The sequence below is a fragment of the Mesoplodon mirus genome (genome assembly GCF_964341445.2).
Source record: "Mesoplodon mirus genome assembly, chromosome: 19".
NCBI lineage: Eukaryota > Metazoa > Chordata > Mammalia > Artiodactyla > Ziphiidae > Mesoplodon > Mesoplodon mirus.
Window position 1 is genome coordinate 27,758,711 of NC_138995.1, and position 26,425 is coordinate 27,785,135.

The 26,425-nt window shown below is 50.7% G+C and overlaps 1 protein-coding gene across 1 annotated transcript; it reads right to left on the reverse strand.

The window, feature by feature from the left end:
• Positions 1-8,530: 8,530 nt before the first annotated feature.
• Positions 8,531-25,952, reverse strand: ADGRG5 (adhesion G protein-coupled receptor G5). Its single transcript, XM_082606895.1, has 13 exons — positions 25,842-25,952; positions 24,604-24,778; positions 18,500-18,601; positions 18,206-18,284; positions 17,414-17,570; positions 16,699-16,815; positions 15,872-15,988; positions 14,338-14,490; positions 13,486-13,607; positions 12,968-13,230; positions 12,228-12,345; positions 9,110-9,387; positions 8,531-8,730 (listed from the first exon to the last, which is right to left on the reverse strand). The coding sequence occupies exons 3-13, from the start codon at positions 18,561-18,563 to the stop codon at positions 8,642-8,644; spliced, it is 1,557 nt and encodes a 518-aa protein (XP_082463021.1). The 5' UTR covers positions 18,564-18,601; positions 24,604-24,778; positions 25,842-25,952; the 3' UTR covers positions 8,531-8,641.
• Positions 25,953-26,425: the final 473 nt, after the last annotated feature.

A 26,425-nucleotide genomic window follows, 5' to 3' on the forward strand; every position in this document is an offset into this window, starting at 1 on the left:
CAACATGGGGTCTTTGTGCATGTGGGATAGACAGAGGGTAGATGGACAGATGTTGGATGTTGGATGGATGGAAGGATGGATGGATGGATGACTGGATAAAAGGACAGATGAATGGATACATGAACAAATGGAAAATAAAGGAATAATGAATGGATGGACAGACAGAAGGATGAATGGATGAAACGATGAGTGAATGAACAAAGAGATAAATGGATGGGTAGATAAAAGACCAGCAGACATTCCCACAGAGGGATGGAAAAACTTACCAGTTTTCTTATTTAACAGAGGTGGGAAAGCCAAGTCAGGGCCTCAGATGCACTCTTGCTGGAAATGCCCCACCTTGCAGTTGTCAGGAATGTGGGAGTCCTCGCTGTCCTCTGCAGATTGCCCATGGGCTCTGGGACCAGGGAAGAAGGCAGAAGTGGCCAACCATGACCCCTGGTGGTCACCATAGGAATGACCACCCCAGCACCTGACTTGGCGGCCCTGGCTGTGCCCAGCCAGCTGAGGAGCCCACCTTCACCCTGACCCCAGCTGCTGACCTTCTGGCCCTTAGGCTGAGGCCCCCATGTAAATGTTCTTAGACACAGCTCACATCACCAGTGGTGTGAGAGGCGCTGGACCCGGTGTTCACACTCTGAAGGGACTACTCCTGACCAAGTCCTGTTAGAAATCACCTAGAGAGAGCTGCTGAGGACATCCGTGAACAGGTGACTAATAACAACCCACATTTAAGCACTGCTCATCACGCTGGGCGGTGGGCCAGGCCACTCACACCTTTCTCTCCCTGATCCCTCACAGCAGCCCTGGGAATAGCAACTGGGACGGCCCCCATTTTATAGGTGAGAAAACTAAGTCTCAGAGAGGCCTCAAGAGGATTGCCAAGGTCTGCGGTGAGTGAGTGGCAGAGCCAGGATTCGAACCCAGACTGTCTCTGATTCCCTCCCATGCTGGCTCCCTGCCTCCCTGCCAAACCCTGCTAGGACAATAATCATGGCTGACTTCCTGAGCATCCCGGGTGGCTCCCCAAGGGCACACAGACACACACACACACACACACAGCCGCTGCCACTAGAGGACTCATCATCAAGTGGGGTTGCTCCCATCCCTCCACTGTTCTGATAAGGCAGCAGAGGCTGATTTGAATCCCACCTCCGGCACCGAGTAGCTGTGTGACCTTGGGCAAGTCATTTAACCTTTCTGTGCTTCAGTTGCCTCATGGGTGTAACAAGCATGATAATAATCAAACTTACCTCACAGAGTTGTTGTGAAAATTAAGTGAGCTAATATATGTAGGGAACATTGGGTACATAGTAAGTGTTCCCTCTTACCATTATTAGGGAGAAAATGGGGCTCAGAGAAGGAAAAGCCTGAAAACTCACAGGTGTAACAATTCCACACTTACTTTCATTGTTTTTCAACAACAGGATGGAGACGAGGCCAGGCAGCGAGATGGGGAAGGTGGCAGTGGCCGTGGGTGCTGTGGCGATGCTGGCAGCGGAGCCTGGGGAGGACGCCTTTCCGAAGCTTTTCCGCTTCTGCCAGCAGAGCGGCCCCAGCACCGCAGACCTGGGAGGGGTCACTGACTTCTTGGCGGCCCAAGCAGCTCAAGGCACGGGGAATGGTGCCCCCAGGGTAGTCAAATCTCAGCTAAATGTGTCCCCAACCAGTGACCATGATGCATACAGAGCAGGACTTCAGCTGGCCAGCAAGTGGCGAGCCTACGGACTGCAAGCCTATCCCGGATTTATTTTTATCCCAAACCCTTCCTCTCAGGCCACCAGCGGCATTAGGTGAAGCAGTGCCTTAAGTTATATTACCAGAAACCCAATGTATGTAACCTGGACAAACATGTGACTAAGAAGAGACTCAAGATTTGTGGGAACAGAGCAAAGAGCTTCTAAGGTATAAAGAAGTGAATAAATGGAGACCCTGAAGTTTATTAGAGAAACTGCACTGGGTGACCCTAGGCTACGATTGTAACTGGGACAGTAAGATATACTCTGCAGATCACTACACACCTTCCCCTGCTGACCTGACTTGGTCCAGTCCTGGTTAGGTTTTGGTACTAACGTATGTGAGAAGTCCAAGGAAGTATGAGCTCCCACTGCAGCCTTCTCAGCCTCGCCATTACCTCTGAGAGACGTAGAAGTGAGTTTCCATGTCTATGGAGGCTTCTTTTTTTTTTTTTTTTTTTTTGGCTGCACTGCGCAGCTTGTGGGATCTTATTTCCCCTACCAGGGATCGAACCAGGGCCTTTGTCAGTGAGAGCTTGGAGTATTAACCACGGGACTGCCAGGGAATTCCCTCCACATCTATGGAGTCTTTAAATACCTCAGGGGACTTCCCTGGCGGTTCAGTGCTTAGGACTCCATGCTTCCACTGCAGGGGGCATGGGTTCAATCCCTGGCCGGGGAACTAAGATCCTGCAAGCCACGCGGCACAGCCAAAAATAAAATAAATACCTGAGATTTTATTGATGGGAAACATAATACCCCGCCCACCACCCCACCTAGTGATTTGTGGTAAAATTGTGGGTCCATGACCAACCATTAGTCTTGTCTTCTTAATTCTTCCAATCAACATCAAATTCTTTGATCTTCTCTGGCCTTCACAGAAGAATCTTACACACATTAAGACAATGGAACTGGAAATCACATCCCCTGGAATAGAAAGTAATCACAGTTCTCTCTCTTGCCTAAAAGGTAAATATATATAAACTCAAGGAAAGGGGAACAGTAGTTACTCCAGATGTCTTTTTGGTCTCTAAACTCTTCCAGTTGGCTTTTAAATGCAATTTTAATTGTTGGACTAAAAATGTCCCAAGGGTATTCTGTAACTGTTTAAAGCACGAATAAACTTAATTTCAAATTAAAAAAAAAAAAAGGTTGGAATCACATCACTCTTCTCAGAAACCAGCTCCCCTTTGCCCTCCAATAAAATCCAAATTCTGGAGCCTCCACTACCCTTACCCCTCCTCCCCTCTCCTTCCCCAAAGGCATCTCGAACTTTGTGGTTGTCAGTCACTCACTCTGTCTGTAGAGCTTAGTAGAGTATACATGCTTAGATAGCATTTGCCTGTGCTGGGTTTAAAAGTAAAGAGTATCAAACCATGTACAGTCTCTGGGATTTGAGTGTTTCGACTCAGCACCACGTGTCTCAGGTTCACCAGGTTGTTGCAGCGTTTCTGCGATTGCCAGCAGTACTGTTATGAACACTTTCAGATGTGTATCTAGATACAGCAGCAAGGCTTCCTCTCAGATAGAATCCTGGGAGTGGAATGGCTGGGACACAGGCGTGCCACTGTTACCTTTACAGAGAAATGCCAAACTATTTTTCCACGATGTTTGAATCACTTTACAGTCCTGCCAGCAATTTTGAGAGTTCCTGCTGATCCATATCCTAGCCAACATTTAACACTGTCAGATGTCACACTTTTTACCAGCCAACTGGGTAGAAAATAACGTCTCATTGTGGTCTTCATTTCCATGTCCCTGATCGCTAGTGAACTTAAGATCCCGTCATGTTTTCTGGCCATTTCATCTTTTGTGGAATGCCAGTTCATGGTTTTTGCTCATTTTTCTCTTAAGTTGTTTATCTTTTCTTACTGATCCATAGGGGATCTTGATACCAACTCTGTGCTCACATCTTTTCCCAGATATGGCTCGTCTTTTCACTTCTTTTCAGGTGTCTTTTGGGAAACAGAAATTATTTTTAATTTTTTAAAAATTTCATTGGAGTATAGTTGATTTAAAGGGTTGTGTTAGTTTCTGATGTACAGGAAAGTGAATCAGTTATACATATACATGTACCCACTCTTTTTTAGATATTTTTTTCCCATATAGGCCATTACAGAGTATTGAGTAGAGTTCCCTGTGCTATACAGTAGGTCCTTATTAGTTATCTATTTTATGTATAGTAGTGTGTATATGTCAATCCCAATCTCCCAATTTATCCCTCCCCCCCTTTCCCCCTTGGTAACCATATGTTTGTTTTCTACATCTGTGACTCTATCTCAAACAGAAATTATTTTTAATGTGGTCAGTTGCATCTTTTCATCATGGTTAACACCTTTTTGGTGTTTTCTTTAAGAGTTGTTTCCCCACCCTGAAGTCAGAAAGATATTAACCTATATTTTCTTCAAACAGAATTAAAGTTGTGCTTGTGACATGTAAGTCCTTAATCCATCTAGAGCTGATTCTTTCTTTTTTTTCTTTTTTGGCTGCCCCACGCGGCATACAGGATCTTAGCTCCCCGACCAGGAATCAAACCTGTGCCCCCTGCAGTGGAAGCACAGAGTCTAAACCACTGCACCGCGAGGGAAGTCCCTAGAGCTGATTCTTGAGTACACTGTAAGGATTCAAGTGGACTTTTTCCCCACATGTATAACCAATTTTACCTGCTCTACTAAATCACATGGTCCCTCCCCCTCTGGCCTGCCAGCTTCCACTGTCATAAATCAGAGTCCCACACATGCCTCCTCTGTTTCCAGGCTCTCTTTTCCATTCCTTTGGTCAAATTGTTTATCCCAGTGATAAATTTCCAAATATGTGGGGATATTTTCAATTATATTTTTGTTATTACTAACTCCACTGCACTGAGGTCAAAGAATGTGCTCTAATAGCAATTCTTTGAAAATTTTTTGGAGGTTGCTTTCTAATCTAGTATACTATCAGTTTTTGAAAATAGTCCATAAGTGCTTAAGGAGAATCTGCTCGTGGGAGACAAAATTCAATTAATGTCCATTATATCAAGTCTGTTGCTTATGTTGTTCAAATCTTCCATATCTTGGCTAATTTGTTCAGCTTTGCCATCAATAATTAAGAGAAGCATTTGAAATATCCCATGCTGCTGGTGGATTTGTCTCCCTAGTCTATCAATTTTTAAAAGATTTGTCAAAGTAAATTTGCAGATGATAATTCACTTTTGAAATGATATGGACATTCATAAGAGAGAGAAATAACTATTGTCATGGGGGAAGGGCAAAGGTTATGGAGGCGAGAGAAGGCCCCATCCTAGATTTTACAGGTCAGGGGCAGCTTCCTGGTCCAGACACAGGGAGATCAGGAGAGGCTGCAAAGCTGAGATCATAAGGGTGTGTTGCCATCTTTCTGCAAATGAAAGACCTGAGGGACAGTGTTCCAGGCAGCTTGTGCCAAGGCCTGGAGGTGAGAAAGGACCTGTTCAGGGAACTTGAAGTATTAATAGTTCAGGGTGGCAGAAGCAAGGAGGATGAGGAAGGAATGGTGGGAGACGGGTGGGAGAAGTGAGCACAGGTCATACCCCCAGGGTCTTCGAGCTCCGGAGGGGAGTTTGACTACAAGGAGGGTTTCAGCAGAGAGGGACACGGTCAGGTTACAGGATGAAAAAATTCCCTCTGGCTTCTGAGTCAAGCTCAGACTGGGAGTGGGGAGGCAGGGAGGCCTGTGAAGAGGCTCTGTGGAGGATGGAGGCTGGTCTGCACCATGGTTGATGGGAGGGGCACCACAAGGCAGAGCCCTTGAGCATCCTGGTGGCAACCTTGGCTGGCAATGGGAGCCCTGGAGGAGGAGCCTCGAGTTGAGTGCCGGGCTCATTCAGTGGGCAGAGGGGTTCCCAGTCAGCACAGGGTGGATCGATTTGAAGCGTAAAGCGTGCACACCCCGCACTACAGAGCCAATGCTCCTTTCTAAGAGTGTTGCCAGACTTAGCAAAAGAAATAAAGAAAAGAAAAAAATAAGTAGACGGAGATCTACAGGATAAAATTTGAATTTCAGATAAACAGTGAACATTTTTTTGTATCTGTCCCTCAAATCGGGCATCCAGTATTTTATCGGGCAACACTCATTCAACCCTCGTCTCCCCCCATACACACATGATGTCTTTCTGAAAAAACACGGCAACAAAGCTACATAGAAACTGCTAGTCTGTGGCCTTTCTGGCTTCGACTTGTCATCCTTCATCCCGGGCCTCCTCGGAGACTCTGGCCCTGAGCAGTGAGCCCTAGGCGCCTCCCGCTCCATCTTCCCACTAAGTCTGGAAGCCCCTGACAGCTGGGCCCGGTGCCCAGTCTGGGCAAGGCCAGGACCCCGCTGGGAGTGAGGGGAGGGCACCAAGGCCCATCAACGGCTCCCTCAGCCCTGCCCCCCACACCCCCCGGTTAGGGCATTTCCGGGAAGTGGTCTCTGCCCAGCGCCTGAACGCCATCCAGGCTCACGGCCACATAGCTGGGGCCATTTCCTAGAATTATCAGAACCATTCTGTGTCACTGTGGCCACATCCTCCCTTGGGCAGCCCTGGGCTTGGTGGGATCTAACAGGCCAGGTCTGGGCTGGGGTGGGTCCCAGGCAAGGCCCTACTTCAGTGGGCTGCGGACCACTCCCCGAAGCTGCCCAAGAGAGGGGCCAGAGGTGCCCATGATCCTCGGCACCCGCATTGGGACGGGGGCCCACCCCAAGGCCTGGGGAGCCTAGTACAAGCTAGGGCTGGCCAAACTAGGGGAGCTCGAATGGGGGCTCACATCACTCTGAGAGAGGCAGGGGGCCACTGCTGGAGTCGGAGTGGGAGAGAGACCTCCTCTGTGGGAAAACTGGAGAGATTTCATGGGAGGCATGAGAACTGAGCCCCTGAGAATTTAGATAGATCGGAGGATTTGGGAACCGAGGGGTAGGGGGACAGGTGGCAATGGCCTGGAGCCTGTACCGTGTGAGGAATGTCCCTAAAATGACAAAAGGCCAGCAAGCCTGGATCAAAGGCAGCTCTGGGGAAAGTGGGAGAGGAGGTAGCACAGCCGAGGGACAGCAGGATATGTTGAGCGAGGAGGTGAGCCTGTGAGGCCAAGCAGACCTGGACCTTAGAGGGTCGGCCTCTGAGACTCCGTTGACACTGTAATAATAACAACAAAATACGAATGATAACAATAACCATTTACTGAGCACTTACCCTCTGCTAAGCCTCTTTATATGGGTTATTTTATTTACCCTTCAAAATAGGTACTACTATTGCCCCATTTTACAGATGGGAACACTCAGGCACAGAGAGGTGGAGTGGCTTGTCCACGGTCACACAGCTGACAAGTGACAGAGCTGGCACTTGAGCCCAAGCAGTCTGCAGAGCCTGCGCCACTCACCAATTCGTGAAGGGCTATTCGTATCAAGAAATGAACAGAGGGCAGAAGATCCCCCTGGGAGAAAAGGGATCCAGCTCCAACTCTTTCCCTGTGACGTTCAAAGTCATTGCGATCTATCTGATGGCCTGGAGCGGGGCCCTGAGAGCCTATCCCAGCCCGGAGCTCCAGTGCCAAGTATGCCCAGAGCATAAGACCCCGAGAGCCGGAGCGGGTGGCTGCGTTGGGAAAGAGAGAAATGGCTGTGTAGATAGTGCTAGCGTTCCTCCTGCTGGTCGCCCAGCAGGTGCAGTCCTGGCGGCAGAGCCTCTCCATCTGGTGTGTCATATCCACAGACAGGCGACCACAGCATCACCAGACATGGTTTCTGGACCCAGTGGCTTCTGACATTGGCCAACAGGGCCCCCTGGTGTGAAGCCTGGGAAAGGCGCTCGCTTCATGAGTGGTCTCCCACTTGGCCTGACAGGACAGGTCAAGGGCAATGGTGATTTTCTACAACTGCGACAGCTAACAAAACAAAGAGGAAGGAAACTGAAATGGGAAGCCTGACAAAAGACTTGTATAATTTATACCAATTTATAAATACTTTAGGTACCCACCAACTCCAAGAGAACAGACAAACAAGCTTGGGATTTAGAACCCACACCTTCACGCCTACCAGGTGAAATTCAATCCTGCCCAGTCATCAAATAGCCGGGTCACTGGAGCTCAGATGGAGGGGAAAGAGGCGCTCCCCTCCCACCTCCAGGAAGCCCTGTGGCCCCAGCTGCTGGTCTTAATGGCCTATGGGGGTCTGGGGAACACTGGAAGACGAGCCTCTGGAAAGAACTGGACTTCTTGATCTTTGGGAAGGGTGGACTTGGAGTTAGAGTCATCATAATTTGGGGGTTAAAGGAAAAGAGGCCTCAGGTACAGGCTGGTGAGGTCTCACACACTGGGTGGGTCTCTAAGCGCTGGGCTGGGGACCCCCAGCCAGGGCTGACCCTCTCCTGGAGGAAGGAAGCAGGGCCCAGCAGGTGTTTTCAGGGCAGGCCCAGGCCAGGGTGGGGATCCCCACCCCACTATGACCTCTTCCTCCCTGGTGCCATTGAATCTGCATAAAGCTCTGGGATTAGGCAGGACCAGAGCCATCTGCCACCATTTCACAGATGTGGAAACCAAGGGTCAGTGAGAAATGACAGGCCCAAGGTCAGACAGTGAAACTCAGAGAAAGGCATTGAAACGTGGCCTCCTGACTCCCAGGCCAGTGCTCTGGCCATAGGCCTGGCCAGCTGGGCCCAGGCACCAGGGGCAAGTTTGCTGCCCCCCAGGTTGGGCTGGACCCGCCCCAGAGCAGCATGCCTGGGGACGGAGAGCAACACGCTGCCCTCTGGGCCTGGGGAAGGCATGGAGGTGGAAAAGGCCCCCTGGAGGTGACAGTGGCTCTGGTGTCCAGCAGCTGGCCTGCCATCTTTTCGAGTGGAAGCCAGGGCCTCCGGCTGCAGGCAGCCAGAGAAGCTGGGGGCTCCAGACCAGGAGGTCCAGACAGTCCAGACTCTACTGCACCATCTGGGAGGAGCTGAACGCCTCCATCTCTGCCTCTGAGCGGCGCCTCTGGGAGCAGAACCACAGGAAGAGGAAGAAACCTGCACGCAAAAGACTGGTTAGTGGAAGCATCGTGGGAACAACGTGGGGCCTCCTCCAAAATCCATGCACCTCCTTGGTTGGGGTAAGTGGGGCCTCCCTGAGGCCCAGCAGTAATTCTCAGAAGCCCTTCCTGTTGGAGGCCAGAAGGGACCGGGCATAGGAGCTGGAGGACCAGCCACCGCTAGCCCATAGGCTGCCTTTGTGCAAATTACAAGGTGGCACTTCTTCCTATGGGTGGGCGTAGCCCCAAACCAGCTTGTCAGGGCCCAGATTTCAGCCCCTGACTCACCCCCTCAACCTGGAGCCCTTCAGTAGTAAACATGTAGCAGCTGTACGCTACCCCCCTGGGGTTTCCTCCGCGTCAACCACAGGTCCTACCGTAGAGTGAATTGAAGGTGCTGAAGAGAAAGAGCTGGGGCAGCAGGAAGACACCAAAGGAGAAGAAGGCCAAGGTCCAGGTGGTGCCCAGCAGCACGGTGAGACCCAGCACGGTGACGGTATCCCAGCAGGCCCGGAGGCCCAGCGCCTTCTCCCGCGCCCGCAGTCTGTGCAGGACCCGTAGCGCCCAGGCCAGCACCACCAGGTTGAAAAGGGATGTGAGGCCACCAGAGCCCATGACCAGGACACCGTGCACCCAGGGGTTCCGCACCCAGCATCTGCAGGGGAGGGGTGAAGCGCTGGGGTTGGTGTGGCTCCCACGGCTGGTGGCAGGGAAGCCACGGTCTCCTGGGCCTCTGGACTGCCTCTTGAACACGGGCCGGTTTTCCGGCTCAGACCCATCATTTCTTGCCTGACTGCACACGTGGTGAAGTCCTGGGCTCAGCTTTCCAGCCAGGCCACCAGGTAAGACCCACCTGCCACCTCAGCCCCCTGCCTGAAGCCCCTGCATGCCTCCTTTACCCTCTTTTACCCACCTGAAAACTCTTTCTCTCCTCCCTTGAACATCTAACCCCTCCCCCTTCCACGGCCAGCCCAACTGTCAACTTATAAGGTATTGATTGCATCATTGCTCCATGGTCCTCTTTGCTGGAAACTTCTTCTTCCACCCACCACACGATTATCACCATCTCCTCATCTTCGCGCAACGGCGCCAGGAGCCCCTCCTCACCTGGACTGGGCCACCGGCCCTTCCCTGAGCTGCTGCAACTCGCAGCTTGGTGGAGGGGCGCTCTCCATGTGTGGACTGAGGAGCCGGGGGAGCAGCAGGAAAACTCCACCGAGGGCAGAGGGAAGGTCAGAGAGATACCTGACAGTGGCCCCAGCCCTTGTCCTAGACCCTCCGTGAGGTCTTCACGCCCTTTGCTTCCCCCAAACATCTTCAAGGCAGGTGCTGCCTTTTACCCCATCAGGTCACGTGATTTCCGTGAATCAGCCATACTATCCTCATGGTGACCCTATGAGGCTTAGAAACGCACACCTGTCTAAGGTGGAAGTTGAAGCCCCGTGGTCTAAGCACAAAGCCTGTGCCCCTAACTGTCACGATCACCTGCTCGGGCTCCTTTCACTGCAGTCACAGAGTCCTTGAACATGATTTTGGGGGTTCATCCAAGTGGATGAGTGTGGTGGTGGATCATTCCTTTTCACTGCCAGATGATCGTCTGACAGGGGTGGCTCTATCGCATTTACTAATCCGGTGTCCTGTCAGTGGGCATTGGGGTTATTTTCAAAGTTTCTAAAAATTGCTGTTAAAGAAGATGTGGTATACACACACACACACACACACACATACACACACACACACACATAAACACAATGGAATATTATTCAGTCATAAAAAGAAGGAAATATTGCCATTTGCGACAGCATGGATGGACCTTGAGGACATTATGCTAAGCGAAATAAGTCAGACAGAGACAGACAAATACCGTATTATCTCACTTACTTGTGGAATCTAAAACAAACAAACAAAAAAACAAGTTCATAGATATAGAGAAGAGATTGGTGGTTGCCAGAGGCCAGGGAGTGGGGGACAGGGTGCAAAACGGGTGAAGGGGGTCAAAAGTTGCAAACTTCCAGTTATAAAATAAAATAAATAAGTCCTAGGGATGTCACGTACAGCATGGTGACTACAGTTAACAATACTGTATTGCATATTTGAAAGTTGCGAAGAGAGTAGATCTTAAAAGTTCTCATCACAAGAAAAATCAATTCTGTATGTCTGGCGACAGATGTTAACTAGACTTATTGTCGCGGTCATTTGGCAGTATATACAACCAAATCATTATGTTGCACACCTGAGATTAATAAAGTGTTATATGTCAATTATACTTCAATTTAAAAAGTAAAACAAAAAATGTAAAAGAATTTTTAAAAAATACATATATATGTAGTAAGGGTTTTTTAATGCAGGAGAATAAAAGTCACAAAATCCAGGGTGAGACGGGAGAGGGAGAGGTGAGGAAGACCGGGAAGAAGATGGTTCTTCGGGCGGGAGCTTGCTAACATCCCTGCATTAACGTGCTTCCTGTTCTGTGGAAGCATCACTGCAGTTCTTTTCCCATGTCACATATTATACAATAAAAACACACGTTTAAAGAGTCCTAAGTCACACTTCCTCTGAGAAAACACCCCGACCCTCACAGAGAAGAATTAACCCCATCTCAGCCTCACTCTGTGCCCAGAGCCCTCACTTCCCAGAGACTGGGATGGGCAGTGGTTGGGGGCCGGGCTCTGGAGCCAAGTCCCAGCTCTGCCCTCAACTGGCTGGGTCTCCTTGGGCAGGGTTCTTCAGCCGCCTGTGCCTCGGTTTCCCCAACTGTAAACAAGGGCTGACAATGGGGCCTGCTCCTTGCTGTGAGGATTCAGAGCCGTCCTGAGCTGGTGTCAGCCAGGAGAGGGAAAAAGGCCAGACGGCCAACTGCTGGTGATGGGTCTGCAGGGGGTTGTTAAGCTATTCCCTCTATGTTGCCTGTAGAAACATTTCATCACAAGATAAAGGTTAATGTCCGAGGGCACGGGAAGGGGCGACAGAGTCTGTCCCCCAAACCGCCTTGGGCCCCCTCCCCACACACACTCTGAGCCCCGTGCCTGTGGTGTCCCAAACCCCACAACACTCTTCTCTGACTAGGAGGGTTGGAGGGCTGGCGGTGCCATGCCAGGCACAGGTCACGGGGAGCCAGAGCCAAGCGCCCGAGCGAAGCACGGAGGTGAGGAGAGAGAAGAGCCAGGCACAGGCTGAGCTCCACCGCAGGGCCTGAGAGCCAGAGGGGCGCTGGCCGCCAGCAGCCAGGGGACAGAGGCCCCCCTGCCCTGGCCTTGGAGGCCCATGTGCTTCCCAGAACTAGCATAGAGAGTGAACCCGTCCTGCAGGAGACCTTGGGGATCCAGCAGAAGGGGCGTGGCAAAGCCCCCTGGAAACCACGCCCCGTGTAAGCAGTAGCCCCCTCCCTGCCCTGCAGCCAGTGCCCCGCCTACAAGGCACTCTGTCTAGAGCCCCAGGACCAAGTGGCCCTGCTGCCAGAGCCAGGGAGCCTGCCGCAGCCCTGAGCGCACTCACATGGACGTGCTCTGGAAGCCCGTGCTATTCCCCTGGCTGTCGGAGAGCGGGATCCTGTAGGGTCCGTAAACTGAGCTCTTGACGGCAAGAAGGAGCAGCACCAGGAAGGCCGGGACCCCTGAGGAGGGGGACAGAGGCTCAATATCTGTCAGGAGACCCCAGAGATGGGCTGGTCGTGGTTTCCTGGGGCTGCTAAAACAGGACTCCACTGGGCAAGCAGAGGGTGGGGGCAAGGTAGGGAAAGAGATCGCTCTGAGTGCCCAGCCGCTGTCACGTGGTCCAGCCTCAGAGCAATTAGCCTGGTGGTCTTAAAGAAGGCTGATATGAATGAGGGCTCTAGGGTGGAACGGTAGCGTGGAACGGTAGCGGCAGCAGTAGTGGTCACACTGGGAGGTGATGGCTGGAAGGTAATGGGAGAGAGGATTGGGAACCCGTGAAGAAACAGATAATAAAGAGAGGGGCTAGGATGGTGATAGAGACGCCGATGACGGTGGTACCAGAGATGATGGTGAACGCAAGGATGAGGATGGTGGAGGTGATGGTGTATTGGAAGTGGTGATGATATAGATGCTTTGGAGGTGGAAGTGGTGATAAGAATAGTCATGTAGGAAGTGGCGGTGGGTGCTGGCATGGATGGTGACCAGTGGTCATGGCAGTGGAGGAGAAAGAGGACAGGAAGGAACAGACACCCAGTCTGGCTGGAAGCCTCAGGAAGCAAGGGAGAGGGAGACCGTGCTTACCCCATCCCAGGGCACAGAGCTTGAGCACATATCGGTGGATGTAGATGTTGTAGACGCGCCCAAGTAGGAGGTAGAGGTTGAAGCCTTCAATGGCCATCCAGGTGAGGCAGCTGAGCAGCGCATAGTGCAGGGTGGCAGCCAGTGCCACGCACGCTGACCCAGGCACGGCCAGCACTGGGCTCAGCAGGAAGGCGACATTGAGGAGTAGCACCGCGGCGTGCAGGTTCATGTGGATGCGTGTAATGGAATCACTCTGCTTCCTGCTGGTGGGAGCGTGGCCCTCCGTGACCAGGACGTCACCAGGCAGCGCCACCCCCTGGGCTCATAGACACGTAACGACCGGGATACAGGTCAAGAGGGGCAGGGACCCAACAACAGCCACACACAAGGAGGCTGGTCTGCTTCCCAGCCTCTGCACTCTGGAAAAGCCCACCTGACTCTGGGGGCCCAAGTAGGAAAGAAGGAGGGGTGCTGAGCAGCAGTGGGTGGGCAGGCCCAGCATGAGGGCAGGGGAATACCTGGAATGGAGATGCAGCAGGACAGTGAGCAGCGAGGCCACAATGGAGATGCTGCAGCCCACCAGGGAGATGTATGTAAGGGGCGCCAGCAGCTCTGCAGGGACTGGGGCCGGGGAGAGTTGCTGTGGGAGGGAAGGGGGGCCAGAAGCATGGAAATGCCCTCCACTGCCTAAATCAAAGACACCTGCCGAGACCTCAGCTTCAAGCCCCCCTACCCTACAATCCTAGCCATGGTCCTGACTTGAAAACAGCCACAGCAGACACAGTGGCTTTTCTGCCTCCCATCTCCCATCTCCCCTTCCTCCCCTCCCTCACTCCCGCACGTGGGTGGACCCTCCACTTCTCCTACTATGTGTAGTCAGGTGCACCAGGCCTGGCCTATCAGAGCCTTCCCTCCTCCTGCCCACAGTGATTGGTTAAGGGATGGGCACGGGACACACTCTAGGCCTGTGGGACTCAGTCCCATGGCTTTGGCTGGCAGAATTCGGTGAAAGAGCTCTCGTTCTACTGACCTGAACCTAGTAGGACATAAAACAGGAAATGCCAGCAGCCATATTATAAGCCCATGGGGAGGTCCTGTCTGAGAACTAAGCTAACACAAAGCAAGCACAACTGAGAGGATGAGATAGAGTCCTATCTTGGTGACATTGAGCCCCTTAATCAAGACATGCCTGAAGCCTAACCCAGCCTTTTCGGGAACATGAACCCATAAGGTGTTTTTTTTTTTTTTCCTTACGCCCATTTGAGTTGGATTTTCTTCCCCCTGCACCAGCTTTTGCCTTTCTCCTCTGTCCTGGATATGGGGCCCTCTGCAGCTCTGACCACCCTCACCCAGGCTAGATGCACACATACCATGAGAACAGCAAAGTAGGTGAGGTGGTTGCAGCGGCAGAGCACCTGGGAAGGTGAGGGCTGCTCTGTGCGACAGCCCTCAGTGCTCCAGGCCCCCCAGTAGTGCTGGCTGGCTCCCTCCTTCCAGAAGACACAGGTCACCGTGTAGCCTTCCTAAGGGAAGATGCTGGAATTGGGTGCATCCAAAGGGTGGAGGAGAGGGCCGTGGATCAGGGAGGGTCTGGAAATTGTGGGGGCCAAAGGTGACTCAGCTGCACCCTTGTCAACATTTTACCAGGCACTGGCTGGGCTTTGGCATCAGACAGACCAGATTCCAGCCCCACCTCCACCACGGACTCTGAGAGTGACCTGGGAAAGTCACAGAGGTTCTCTGAGCCTCAGTTTATTCATCTGCAAAATGGGATCATTTATACTCAAGTCACAAGGATGGTGGAATAATCAAAGGCAATGAGAAATCTTGAGTGCCCAGCTCTGGCCAATACAGTAGGTGCTCTATAATCAATGTCTGCTTTCCCCTCCTCCCCATGGGAAACAATGACAGTCCAGACCCATCCCAGAGGGGGAGAGAGAGAGTCATCTACAGACAACCCTGACGCCAAGCCCTGTGGGTGGAAAGGTGAGGGAAATGAAACAGGCACTCCATGGAAGACCATGGAGGAAAAGGCAGAGGAGTCCTGAGAAGGGAAGGGACAACTGGGACACTGAGGCCTTAGAGGACACAACAGATTTCAACAGAAGTGGAGCAAGGATGTAACAGGGGCAAAAGCCCAGAAGAATGAAAGGAAAGGACAGTGGAGAAATTGGGAGTGCAGGGCGGTTCTGATGAGGCTGATAGAAGATAGGGCCAGAGTGTAGAGACTCTGGGGCTTTTCGGGAATGCCATCAGGGCTTGTGCCCACCCAGCAGCCCTTCTTCCTTCTTTCGGCATCAATATCTGTAGTTTCCTTGAGGACCCATCCCTCTCCCAATGACAGATCAAATGAATCCAGCCCAGTCCCTGGGCCATGTGACCCAGGTCTGGCCAATCTACATGTTCCATCCCCCTGGGCACAGTGATGGGTCAGGGATGGACACATGACCCAGCTGGACCTTTAGAATCCATTACGGGATCCTGGTTTGCACTGGCAAGAAAGAGCCTGCTGAGAAGAGAGGAAGGAGGTCCAGCACTTCAGCTGCCATCTTGCCACAGAGTGGAAAGTCAAAGCAGGAAACCATTGTTGAGAGGTGGAGACTGAGCCATTATGGCATCATATCTGTGCCTGAAGCTAGAACAGCCCTGGACATTTCATGTACAAGAGCCAATAAGCTGGCTTGAGTTGGTTTTCTATCATATGCAATTCAAAGAATCCTGATGAATGCAGTGTGTAAAAGCTTCTCTCTCATTTCTTTGGCAGGAATTTTCAAAGTATGATAGATTTAAAGCAGCTTGTTTCTAAGATAGTTCCACAACTCTGGGTTTGATCAAACCAGTGTTCGACAGGACAGACACAAGGGGGTAGGGGTGGGGTGGATGTGGGGGTGGCCCCAACAATACCAGGCTTTGGTTGTGCCAGAAGCTGATGTTCACTGGCTCACGGAGGTTGCTCACTTGTCCATGGCTCAGCTGGGCCCCCAGAACATAGTTATTGAGCACAGATGAATTGATGTCTTTCTGGAAGGGCAACAGAAGAAGCACTGACTGGAGGGGACATGAGGAGACCCTGGATGAGGTCCAAGAGCCCCCTTTCTCCAGCCCCTCCTCCCTGGATGAGAACAAGCAGCATGACTTTCAGTTGTACAGCTGCGCCAGCCTCACAGCCTTTGCGTATGCTGCCCCCTCCACCTGGAACCCTGTCTTCTCACTACCACCACCATCACCTCCCATTTGTTAAATGAATTCCAGCCTCATACCCTCCATTTCACCCTACCCTAACTCACTTTCAAAGCCAAGGTTAAAAGGCACCTCCTCCAGAAGCCCTCCAGGACTGCTCATTGGGAACCATCCTGACCCCACCCTGACTCATCCATTCCTTTGAATCTCTATGGTTATAATCAACCTCAAGCTAAAATTAAGTCTCTAAGGTCCCGGTCTAATTGTTGAGATAGAGAGCTCTCTGAGGACAAGGATCTTGTGACCTACTTGTCTATCTCCCATCTAGGGAGAGGCACACAAACAGTAGATTTCTTAGGTCTCGTTTGCACATTATAATCATGCCTCCCTTCCATTTTGCTAAAACAGAGGCCCAGAGAGGGGCACTGATTGACTGAAGTTGCACAGTAGGCTGGTCCCTGCCCAGAGGCCAGGAGGTGGCATGCATGCCTGCAGTGCCCCCCAGGAAGGAGCCCGCATCCACCCTGCTTGGCCTACCAGCAGGCCCTGACCTGGAAAAAGCGGGTGTTGGAGAAGTAAATGCAGATGAGAGTCAGCTCCCTGGAGTGCACCCTGCAGGCATCCTGAGTCAGCTCAGCTGGGAACTGCATGGCGAGTGGGACCTGGGCCTGTGGAGAGCCAAAGACAGGCTGTGCCTGGTGTCCGAAGCCTCCAGACCCACCACAACACCTTCACTGCTCCCCACTCCCCAGGAAGCCCTCCCAGCCTCGCCCTGAGCCTCTCCTACCTTGGAGCCTCCACCCACAGAACCCTCTCCTGCCAGGCTGCACCTCCACCCAAAATTCCCCCGATCTCAGGCCTTCCCTTCAGGCTGTTCTGGTCTTGAATTTGGGTTATTTATCCCACTCACTGGGGCCCTGAAGATGGAGCATCATCCCCCAGGCACCCAGGTATTCAGCAGGAATCATACCAGGGCCCTCAAAGGTGTCCCGTTCCCCTGGCCTCTCCCACGACTGCCTCACCCCAGGAACCTGCAAAAGCAGGAAGAGGACGCTGCCCCTGAGGGGCCACAAGCACCCCCTTTCCATCATTCACATGAAGAACATCAGCCCCATTTTACAGAGGCGGCAACTCACAGCTATTAAGGCAGAGCCCTGATTGTTGGGAAGGTGGGCAATGGACCCTGGGGAAAGTCCAGACCTTAAACCCCCGGAGGATTTCTGGGGTAGAGGCTCTGGCCACCCCCAATCCCTGGCCACCTCTGACCTGGGGGACCTGCTCCAGAGCAGAGCTTCTCAGTGAGAGGCCAGTGAAGTTGCAGCCCAGCTTGAAGGCTAGTGTCTGGATGGTGTGTGTCCGCAAAGTGAGGTTATGGCCCCCAAAGCTGGCATTGAGTAGCCTTGACTCTAGTCCATGGATGAGCCTGAAAGTGAGAGAGATGGCCAGAGCCCTGGGTAAGGATGGAGGTGAGCAGGGCTCTCCACAGCCTCCCCCATCCCACACCCCTGTCACTCCCACCTCTAGACCTCTGCATACAGTGTTCCTGGCACACTCTTACCTCCCCACCCAACCAATCTCCTTCTTCCATTAACTCTTGTTTGGGTCCCAGTTTGTTGACACCTCCTCCAGGAAGCCTTCCCTGGCAGCTCCCCACTGACTGAAGTGCTCCACAGCCCTATGCTTCCCTGGTCAGTCATCAGCATTGGCCTCTCACCCTGAGCTACTAGGTTTTTGGGTCACAGACCCTGGAGAGCCCAGCCCAAGTCTTGGAGCCCCTTCCCAGAAAAATGCATGGAGACCCATGATTCTGCACCTGGTTTCATGGCATCCATGGTTAAGGGCCCCCAACCAGACAGTAAACTCAATGAGGACAGGGATGTGTCTATCCCACATCTCCAAAGCTTGGTGCCAGGCACACAGTAGCTACTCAGTAAATGAGTGTTGAATAAATGAATTAACAGTCTACACTGGACCAACCCTGGGCCATGGATTCAAGGTGCAAGCTGGGGGTGGAGGCACAGCTGACTCTGGACGGGAGAGGAGGGACACCCAACTCACTCAGCAAAAGAAGTGAGGCTCCGGCTCCTGGCTGCCATCTCCATTCTCTCCATCCAGCGCAGGATTTCTTGGGATGCCTCTGTGAGGAGAGAGTCAGACATCCACCTCAGTCTCTGTCTGCAGCTGCCCCGCCTCCCGCCCCATGGCCTCTGGGCCTTCCGCCCCAGCCTCCTGCTGCCCCAGGAGGCCTAAGTGCCCCTTTTCAATCTCCCTTGGCTTGAGGGCTCCCCGCTTCACATCACAGCCAGGGGTCCAAGCTAGGATGGCTCTTGCAGCTCAGCAGAGCCCTCTTACCCTCTGTTCTGCTGTGAGACATCAAGAGGCACAGGCAGAGGAAAAGGGCCCCGCAGCGATTCATGTCCTGTACCGAGTCTCCTCCAAGAACTGGCTCCCGCCCTGGAAAAGGTGCGTGTCTTTGTCACCCCGGTAAAAGAGCCACCTCTAACTCTAGGCATCTGGCATACCCCAAGAATAGGACGTGCAGCTTCTTATTTGATCCTCACTACTCCTGCATTTCACAGACGAGGAAACCGTGGCTCAGAGAGCAAGGCGTCTTGCTTTGCGTGAGGCTGCCTGAAGCCATGTCTCTGTTACTCCAGAATCCTTGACCATTTGGTAAAGCCTGCCATTTGCAGCTCTGCCTGAGACACATCCTCCTCCCCAAAAATGGTATCTCTGGGGGCCCCCTAGGGCTCTGAGCTTACCCAGGGGAACATTGGGAATTGCTTGTCATTTATACTGTCCAGCCCTGTCATTCACCCACCATGTGACTTCGGAAAAGAATCTGTCCCTCTCTGATTAAACTGCCAGCAGCAACAGCTGGGGGAATCCAAAAGTTGGAGCAGAGAAAAAAACAAGAACTAAGAGTTTCAGGAGAAGGCTGGTTTTGATGACAATCGTGGGAGGTCAGAGGCCACCAAGAATCACAACAGCTGGATGACATCAGGAAAACCACTGCCTTTGTCCACAAAGAATTCCCCCAAAGCCCATTTTAAAGTATAATGTGATTTGAACATATTGTTAAGTACTGTATTCAACACTTGCTTTGAAACCTTGTCTTCATTTTCACTTATTTTTGTGACTGCCAGAATCTATGGCAGCTGTTAGTTATGAATTAAGATGTCAGGTTCAAATTTGTGAAAATAAATCCAATGTTTTGGTTTAAAAAAAAAAAAAGAATCTGTCCCTCTCTGCCCTCATTTCCCTCGGTTTTAAAATTAACTAATAGGGACTTCCCCAGCAGCACAGTGATAAAGAATCCTCCTGCAGATGCAGGGGACGTGGGTTTGATCCCTGGTCCAGGAAGATCCCACATACCGCAGAGCAACTAGGCCTGTGCGCCACAACTATTGAACCTGCGCTCTAGAGCCCATGAGCCACAACTACTGAGCCTGCATGTCACAACTATTGAGCCCGGGTGCCACAACTACTGAAGCTCGTGCAACTAGAGCCCGTGCTCCACAATGAGAAGCCACTGCAATGAGAAGCCCACGCACCGCAAGGAAGACTAGCCCCACTCACCGCAACTAGAGAAAGCCCACGTGCAGCAATGAAGACCCAATGCAGCCAAAAATAAATAAATAAAATTTTTTTAAAGTTAAAATGAACTAATAAACTTCTGCTTAAACATAGCAAATTTATGCCTACCCCCGAAACCCCACTAAAATGAGAGTGAATGAATAAAACAGACACAAAGCCACAAAAGACAGAACAATGGGAAAGAAGGCAACAGCAGATGAGAGATATCAGTGAAACTTTGGAGGCCGCAAAGCAGGTGGCCACCTGCTTAAAAAAAAAAGTTAGCAGACCATAAGACATTGAACCCAAGCGCTTGCAGTAAGGAGAGGTGAGTACAGCGGGTGGGAGGATCGGGGAGGGGACATGGGGAAGCCAGCTAGGTCAAGCCTCGCAACCGTGGGAGCACTTGAGCGCTGGAGGCATCGGGAACCTCTGAAGATGGGATGAAGGGTGAAGCTAAAAACGGGGGGTTGTTGGTTGTGAGTTTTTAAAATGACCAGCTGGGTCCCCAGATCTCCTCTGCCACTGGAGCATCCAGGAGCCTTCCTCACCACCCTTGCATCCTCAACCCTACCCTCCAACACAAAGTACATCCCTGCAGACAGTGCATCAGAGAGAATCTGCGAGGTGCCATTCTGGTACAGGAAAATTAAGCCATATCGCCTCCCCATCTCCTCCTCCAATCAGCTTCCAGAAGACTGCCAGCAGCCAGGCAACGATGCTCCAAGGCAGGAGAAAATTCTTCTCCGAAGAACTGACCATTCTAAGAAAAGTATCCTGTAGCTACTGACATTTTGGTGCTCCTTGATAAAACAGCCGGGACCAAGCTTATGGTGAAGCTTCACCAGTCACCAAGCCCTACCAGGCAACTGAGTTTTTTTTCTGTTTTTTTTTTAACACACACCATAGTTTATTTTCTATTTTATTTATTTATTTATTTATTTTTGGCTGCATTGGGTCTTCATTGGTGCTCACCAGCTTTCTCTAGTTGTGGTGAGCAGGGGCTTCTCTTTGCAGTGGCTTCGCTTGTTGCAGAGCACGGGCTCTAGGCGCGCAGGCGTCCGTTGTTGTGGCACGCAGGCTCAGTAGCTCTGGCTCGCTCTAGAGCGCAGGCTCAGCAGTTGTGGCACATGGGCTTAGTTGCTCCGTGGCATGTGGAGTCTTCCCGGACCAGGGCTCAATCCCATGTCCCCTGCACTAGCAGGTGGATTCTTAACCACTGCGCCTCCAGGAAAGTCCCAGGCAGTTAAGTTTTCAGTGCTCCACTCTTTGTTGTTGTTATTATTTATTTATTTATTTATGTATTTATTTTTGGTTGTGTTGGGTCTTTGTTGCTGCACGCGGGCTTTCTCTAGTTGCGGCGAGTGGGGGCTGCTCTTCATTGCAGTGCGTGGGCTTCTCGTTGCAGTGGCTTCTCTTGTTGCGGAGCACAGGCTCTACACATGCGGGCTTCAGTAGTTGTGGCACAAGGGCTGAGTAGTTCACGGGCTCTAGAGCACAGGCTCAGTAGTTGTGGCACGCAGGCTTAGTTGCTCCATGGCATGTGGGATCTTCCCGGACCAGGGCTCGAACCCGTGTCCCCTGAATTGGCAGGCGGATTCTTAACCACTGCACCACCAGGGAAGCCCGGCAATTTCTTATAAAACTAATCATGCACCTACCATATGACCCAGCAATCGCACTTTTCGGCATTTATCCCAGAGAAATAAAAGCTCATGTTCACACCAAAACCTGCACATGAGAACTTCATAGCAGCCTTATTCACAATAGCCCCAAATTGGAAACAATTCCAATGTGCCTTCAATGGGTGAACGGTTACACAACCTCGGGTACATCTGTACCATGAACTACAACTCAGCAATTAGAAAAATATACTGTTACTCACAACTTAGATGGGTCTCAAGGGAATCATGCTGAGGAAAAAAAAGCCAATCTCGAAATGTTGCATACAGTATGATTTGATTTATATGACATTCTTGAAATAACAAAATTATAGAGACGGAGAACAGATTAGTGGTTGCCAACAGGGATGAGGGGTGTTTCTGTAAAGGAGCAGCACTAGGGAGCCTTGTGGTGATGGGACAGTTTTGTATCTTCATTGTGATGGTGGTTACAAGAATCTACACGTCATAAAATTGCATAGAACTAAACACACACACACACACATACACATATAAATCAGTGCATAAAAACTGATGAAATTGAATAAAGGCTGTGAATTGTACCAAAGTCAACTTCCTGGTTTTGATATTGTACCTTAGGTGTGAAAGATGTTACCATTGAAGAAGACTGGATGAAACGTACACAAAACCTTTTTTGCAACTTCCTGTGAATTTTTCATTTTTTCAAAATTAAAAGTTAAAAAAATACAGTATGATGGATTGCCATTTCACTATTAAGAATTATGATGTAAATAGCCACATAGAAGAGCACAGCATATCACTGAGCAGAAAGAACAGGTTAAAAATAACACATATAATAAAATCACATTTATGGAAAATTATATGCATGTTTAAATCTATGAGGATATCTAGAAGAATAGTCACCAAAATATTAATAATGTTATGGGAGGGGGTTAGTTTCTTTTTTTATGTTTTCTGTGTTGTTTAAATTTTCTACAACAAACATGTATTACCTTCACAACAGAAAAGCAAATATTTTAATGCTTAGGATTTTTTAAATATTCCAAATGACTGTTTATTGTTATTGAAAAAACAATAGTGACAGATTGCTTATGAGAAACAAAAAGCATGTTGCAAAACAATGTAATCCAATCCTTGTAAAAATTGTACTTTTTATAGATGCAAAATCTGGAAGAAGCACATCAAGGTCACTTCGGTGAAGTGAGATTCTGGGCCTATTTGTTTTGTTCATCTGTGTTTTATAAAGTTACCCCATACGTTATAGCTATCCATTTTCCAATTTTTATTCACTCTTTAGATGGGTTAAAAATTTACATCTTTCAAATATAAACAATAAATAAATGCAAAATGGTGCAAAAGGCAAAGTATTCCTGACTCTTGTGTCACCTAACCACTCAGTTCCCAATTAGTCACCCCCAGGTCACCACCGTTATTACTGTTTTGTGAGTCTTTACCAGTTTCTTTATACAAATATAAGCAAATATGTGTTCCTCCATTTTATAAAATAAAAGAATAGCGTACTCTGTGTACTTGAAAATAACCTTGGAGAGCTTTCCTTAACAGTACCTAGAGCCTCCACTTTCTCTTTTATATCTGCACAGTGTGATGTTAGGGATAAACCATAATTTACTTAACCAGCCCCCTGTTAATAGTCATTTGTGCTGGTTCCAGTCTTTGGCTCTTACACACAGCTTGTCTGCGCTTGTACTTGCCTCATTTCCTACATGTGCAAGTTCATCATCTGCCCATTATGATATCGGGTTAGACTTTTCTTTATCAACTTCTAGAAACTCTTTACATAATAGGAAAATTAGCTCTTTGTCTATTACATGAGTTGCAAATATCTTTCCTAGTTTGTCTTTTGCCATTTGACATTACATATGGTCTTTTTTTCCAGGTAGGTCTTTTTTATTTTTTTATTTTTTGCGGTACGCTGGCCTCTCACTGTTGTGGCCTCTCCCGTTGTGGAGCACAGGCTCCGGACGCGCAGGCCCAGCAGCCATGGCTCATGAGCCCAGCCGCTCCGCGGCATGTGGTATCTTCCCGGACTGGGGCACGAACCCATGTCCCCTGCATCGGCAGGCGGACTCTTAACCACTGCGCCACCAGGGAAGCCCGAGGTAGGTCTTTTTTAAATATAAAATTTTTATGCAAAAAAATGACCAGTGTTTTCTCTTTGGGCTTCTGGATTTTGAGTTTTAGCTAGAAAGACCTTCCTCATTCCAACACTATAAAGGAATTCTCCTAAGTTTCTTCTGGTAATTTTAAGGTTTCATTTTTTTATACTGGAATCTCCAGGCCCTTTGTATTGATCCTGAAGTGTGAAATACAGGTTCAATTTTGTTTCCTGGTGGTTATCCATCTGTCTTAACACTATTTATTAATATGTGTGTTTATTTTAAAAGAGAATAAAGGGACTTCCCTGGTGGTCCAGTGGGTAAGACTCCGTGCTCCCAATGCAGGGGGCCTGGGTTTGATCCCTGGTCAGGGAACTAGATCCTGCATGCATGTCACAACTGAGTCCGAATGCTGGAACTAAGGCCTGGCGCAGCCTAAATAAATAAATAAAATTAAAATATTTTTTTAAAAAAGAATACCTACATTATATAAAAATAAATAAATAAATAAAAGAGAATAAAGACTTTGGAGTCATAGAGTGCTGGGTTCTTATTTATTTGGCTATTAGGTTATTTATTTGGCTGTGTTACCTTGGGCAATTCACCTACCCTCTCAGAACCTCAGCGACTGAGGGAAAAGATTTGGGGGGACAAAGGAAGCCGCTGAATGAAACCATTTGGAATGTTTCAGATGAGAAAACTGAGAACCCGAGAGTGTAGAAAAGACCCCCTCACAGTACGAATGGGGAAACTGAGGCCCAGACGGTGATGTGGATTTGACCTCCAGGGTCTGGACCCTAAGACGGGGTCCCCAGGCCCTTGGCCATGCTTCTGCCAGGCAAACACAGAGGGAAGAGGAGCTTAACCCCACCCTGCAGCTGGGGAAATTAAGGCCAAAGCAGAAGTGACATCCTCCCCCACCAAGCACCCAAAGAGAAGCTGTGGTTTCCACCCCCTTTCCCAGGAGCAACCACAATCTTCACTTCTGCTTGCAACCTCCAACATCCCCCTCCTCATCTTTTCAGAGAGACCACCACTCACCGTTACCCCGCACCCTCAGCCATCTCCTTCTTTTTGCAATTCGCTATTTGGGGTCCTCTAGAAAACAGGAATCCCTTACCTGACTCTCAAGAAGGTTCCAGTTGACCGTGGCAAAACTGAACACCACGCAAGGGTTTGCCCGGGGTTCTTCAGCAGGCCAGTGGGCAAGCCGAAACGCAAACCCAAGCTCCAAGTCAAGGGCTCTCTCCCACGATGCACTGCAGCCTCCTAAAGACGGCCTGGTGGCTGAGTTGCTGTATGGATGAGGAGACAAGTGGAGAGCAGAACAGGGCCTTCAGAAGATGTAAGTTCGATCACTAGTTCCAGTATTCAGCACCTGAGGTCTGACGTTAGGCAAGGAACTTGACCTTTCTGTGCTTCAGGTTTTCTCATCTGTAAAATGAGGCCAAGGTCATCTAATTCCCAGGGAGAGAGACTCAAACAACCATTTCCATGATCCACACTCCAGGGAATCTAAGGCTCTGACCCAAGGTTGCCAGCCAGGACTACACTCAGCGGGAGAGCTGGGAAGCCCTGCCTTCCTATCCAGAGCTGGCTGTGCACCCCCGAAGCCCACCCTCTCCCCAACAGCACCAGGGTCCACTGAGCCACTGCATTCCTGCCCCTCCCAACAACTGCTCCTGCCAACCAAAGGCTGGAGTCCCCACTTCCGGCCTCCCCCTGGCCTGAGTGAAAAGTGAACCTGTGGTCTCTGCAGGAAAGTCCTGAACAGGTGCCATTATCAGCCCCATTTCACAGGCAGGGAAAAGGAGGCTCCACCAGCACCCAACAGGGGGTCTGGGACCCAGCCAGGTCCAGAGCCTTTGTCTGAGACACACTGTCCCCAGGCTCCCTTCCAGGTCACTCAGAGGAACCGCACCTGCTCTGATTTGCCCAACATAAACTCTGTGCCAGGCCCTCACCCCTGTCACCTGAGGTGCAGGTTACTGGACTAGCCCCATTTTACAGATGAGGAGACTCAGGTCCAGAAAAGCAAAGTTCAATAATTTGCCCAGGCCACATGGGGTAGGGGGGTGGGGGGGATAAATATTTGAACCCAGCACCCAAACACTCCTTAATTTAAATGGCTTTTTTCAAAAACATAGATCTGTACATTCCTGAGATTTGGGGTTGTCATCAGGGGCCCAGGAACTGGTGAAGGGAATGAAGGTGAGTCCCTACCTTGCGGCTCCAGTGATGTCACCAGTCCAGCAACCACCCAGGCAGGGGCGTGCCCAGTGCCTGCTAGGGAACCCAAGGGTCAGGACAGAATCTGGGGGGAGGGGGGCATGGAGAGACCCAGACCGAGGGGCTGACCTGCGCAATCGCTGTTGTCTCACCGCCGTCCCCGCTGCCTTCTGCACGTAGAAGGGGAAGTTGGGGACCTCTGCGCTGCGGGCGGGAGACCTCCCTGCCCCTGCACTTCTCTCTGCTCTCTTCACCCAACAGCTGCACCGCACGCTCCCACTTCCCTTCTTCTTTCACTGGAAGAAGGCTATTTGTTCCTGCAGAGCTGATAGCCACTCCCAGCTCACCCCTTGATCTCAGCCCCTCAGGGCCGGCAGCACTTCCTGCGGGCAGCTGCACATCTGCAGAGATTCTGGGCGTCCGTGGGGAGAGGGAGGAGGGCCGGCCAATGTGGCACCCAGCAGGGTCCAAGACCACTCAGCTCTGTGCCCTTGGGCAAGAGACGTCACCTTTCTTGGCCTCAGTTTCCCCTTGTGTAGGAAAGGGAGAATGATCCCTGCCTGACCTGACGATCAATGAGATGGATGATGGCAAGGACCTCAGGCAAGGGCTGGGTCACGCTGCCTGGGTTCAAATCCCAGGCCCACCATTTCCTGGCTGGGTAACTCTGGGCACGTGACGGAAATTCTCTGAACCTCAGTTTCCCCTCTGTA

Bases quoted from the DNA above. Each gene is read 5' to 3' on its own strand.
- ADGRG5 (XM_082606895.1), bottom strand. From the start codon at position 18,563: ATGAATCGCTGCGGGGCCCTTTTCCTCTGCCTGTGCCTCTTGATGTCT. The intron at 17,571-18,205 runs GTGAGTTGGGTG...TCTCACTTTCAG, and splicing joins AGCCTCACTTCTTTTGCTGA to GCTCATCCATGGACTAGAGT. The intron at 8,731-9,109 runs GTAGGACCTGTG...TTTTGCGTGCAG, and splicing joins CACCTTCAATTCACTCTACG to GTTTCTTCCTCTTCCTGTGG.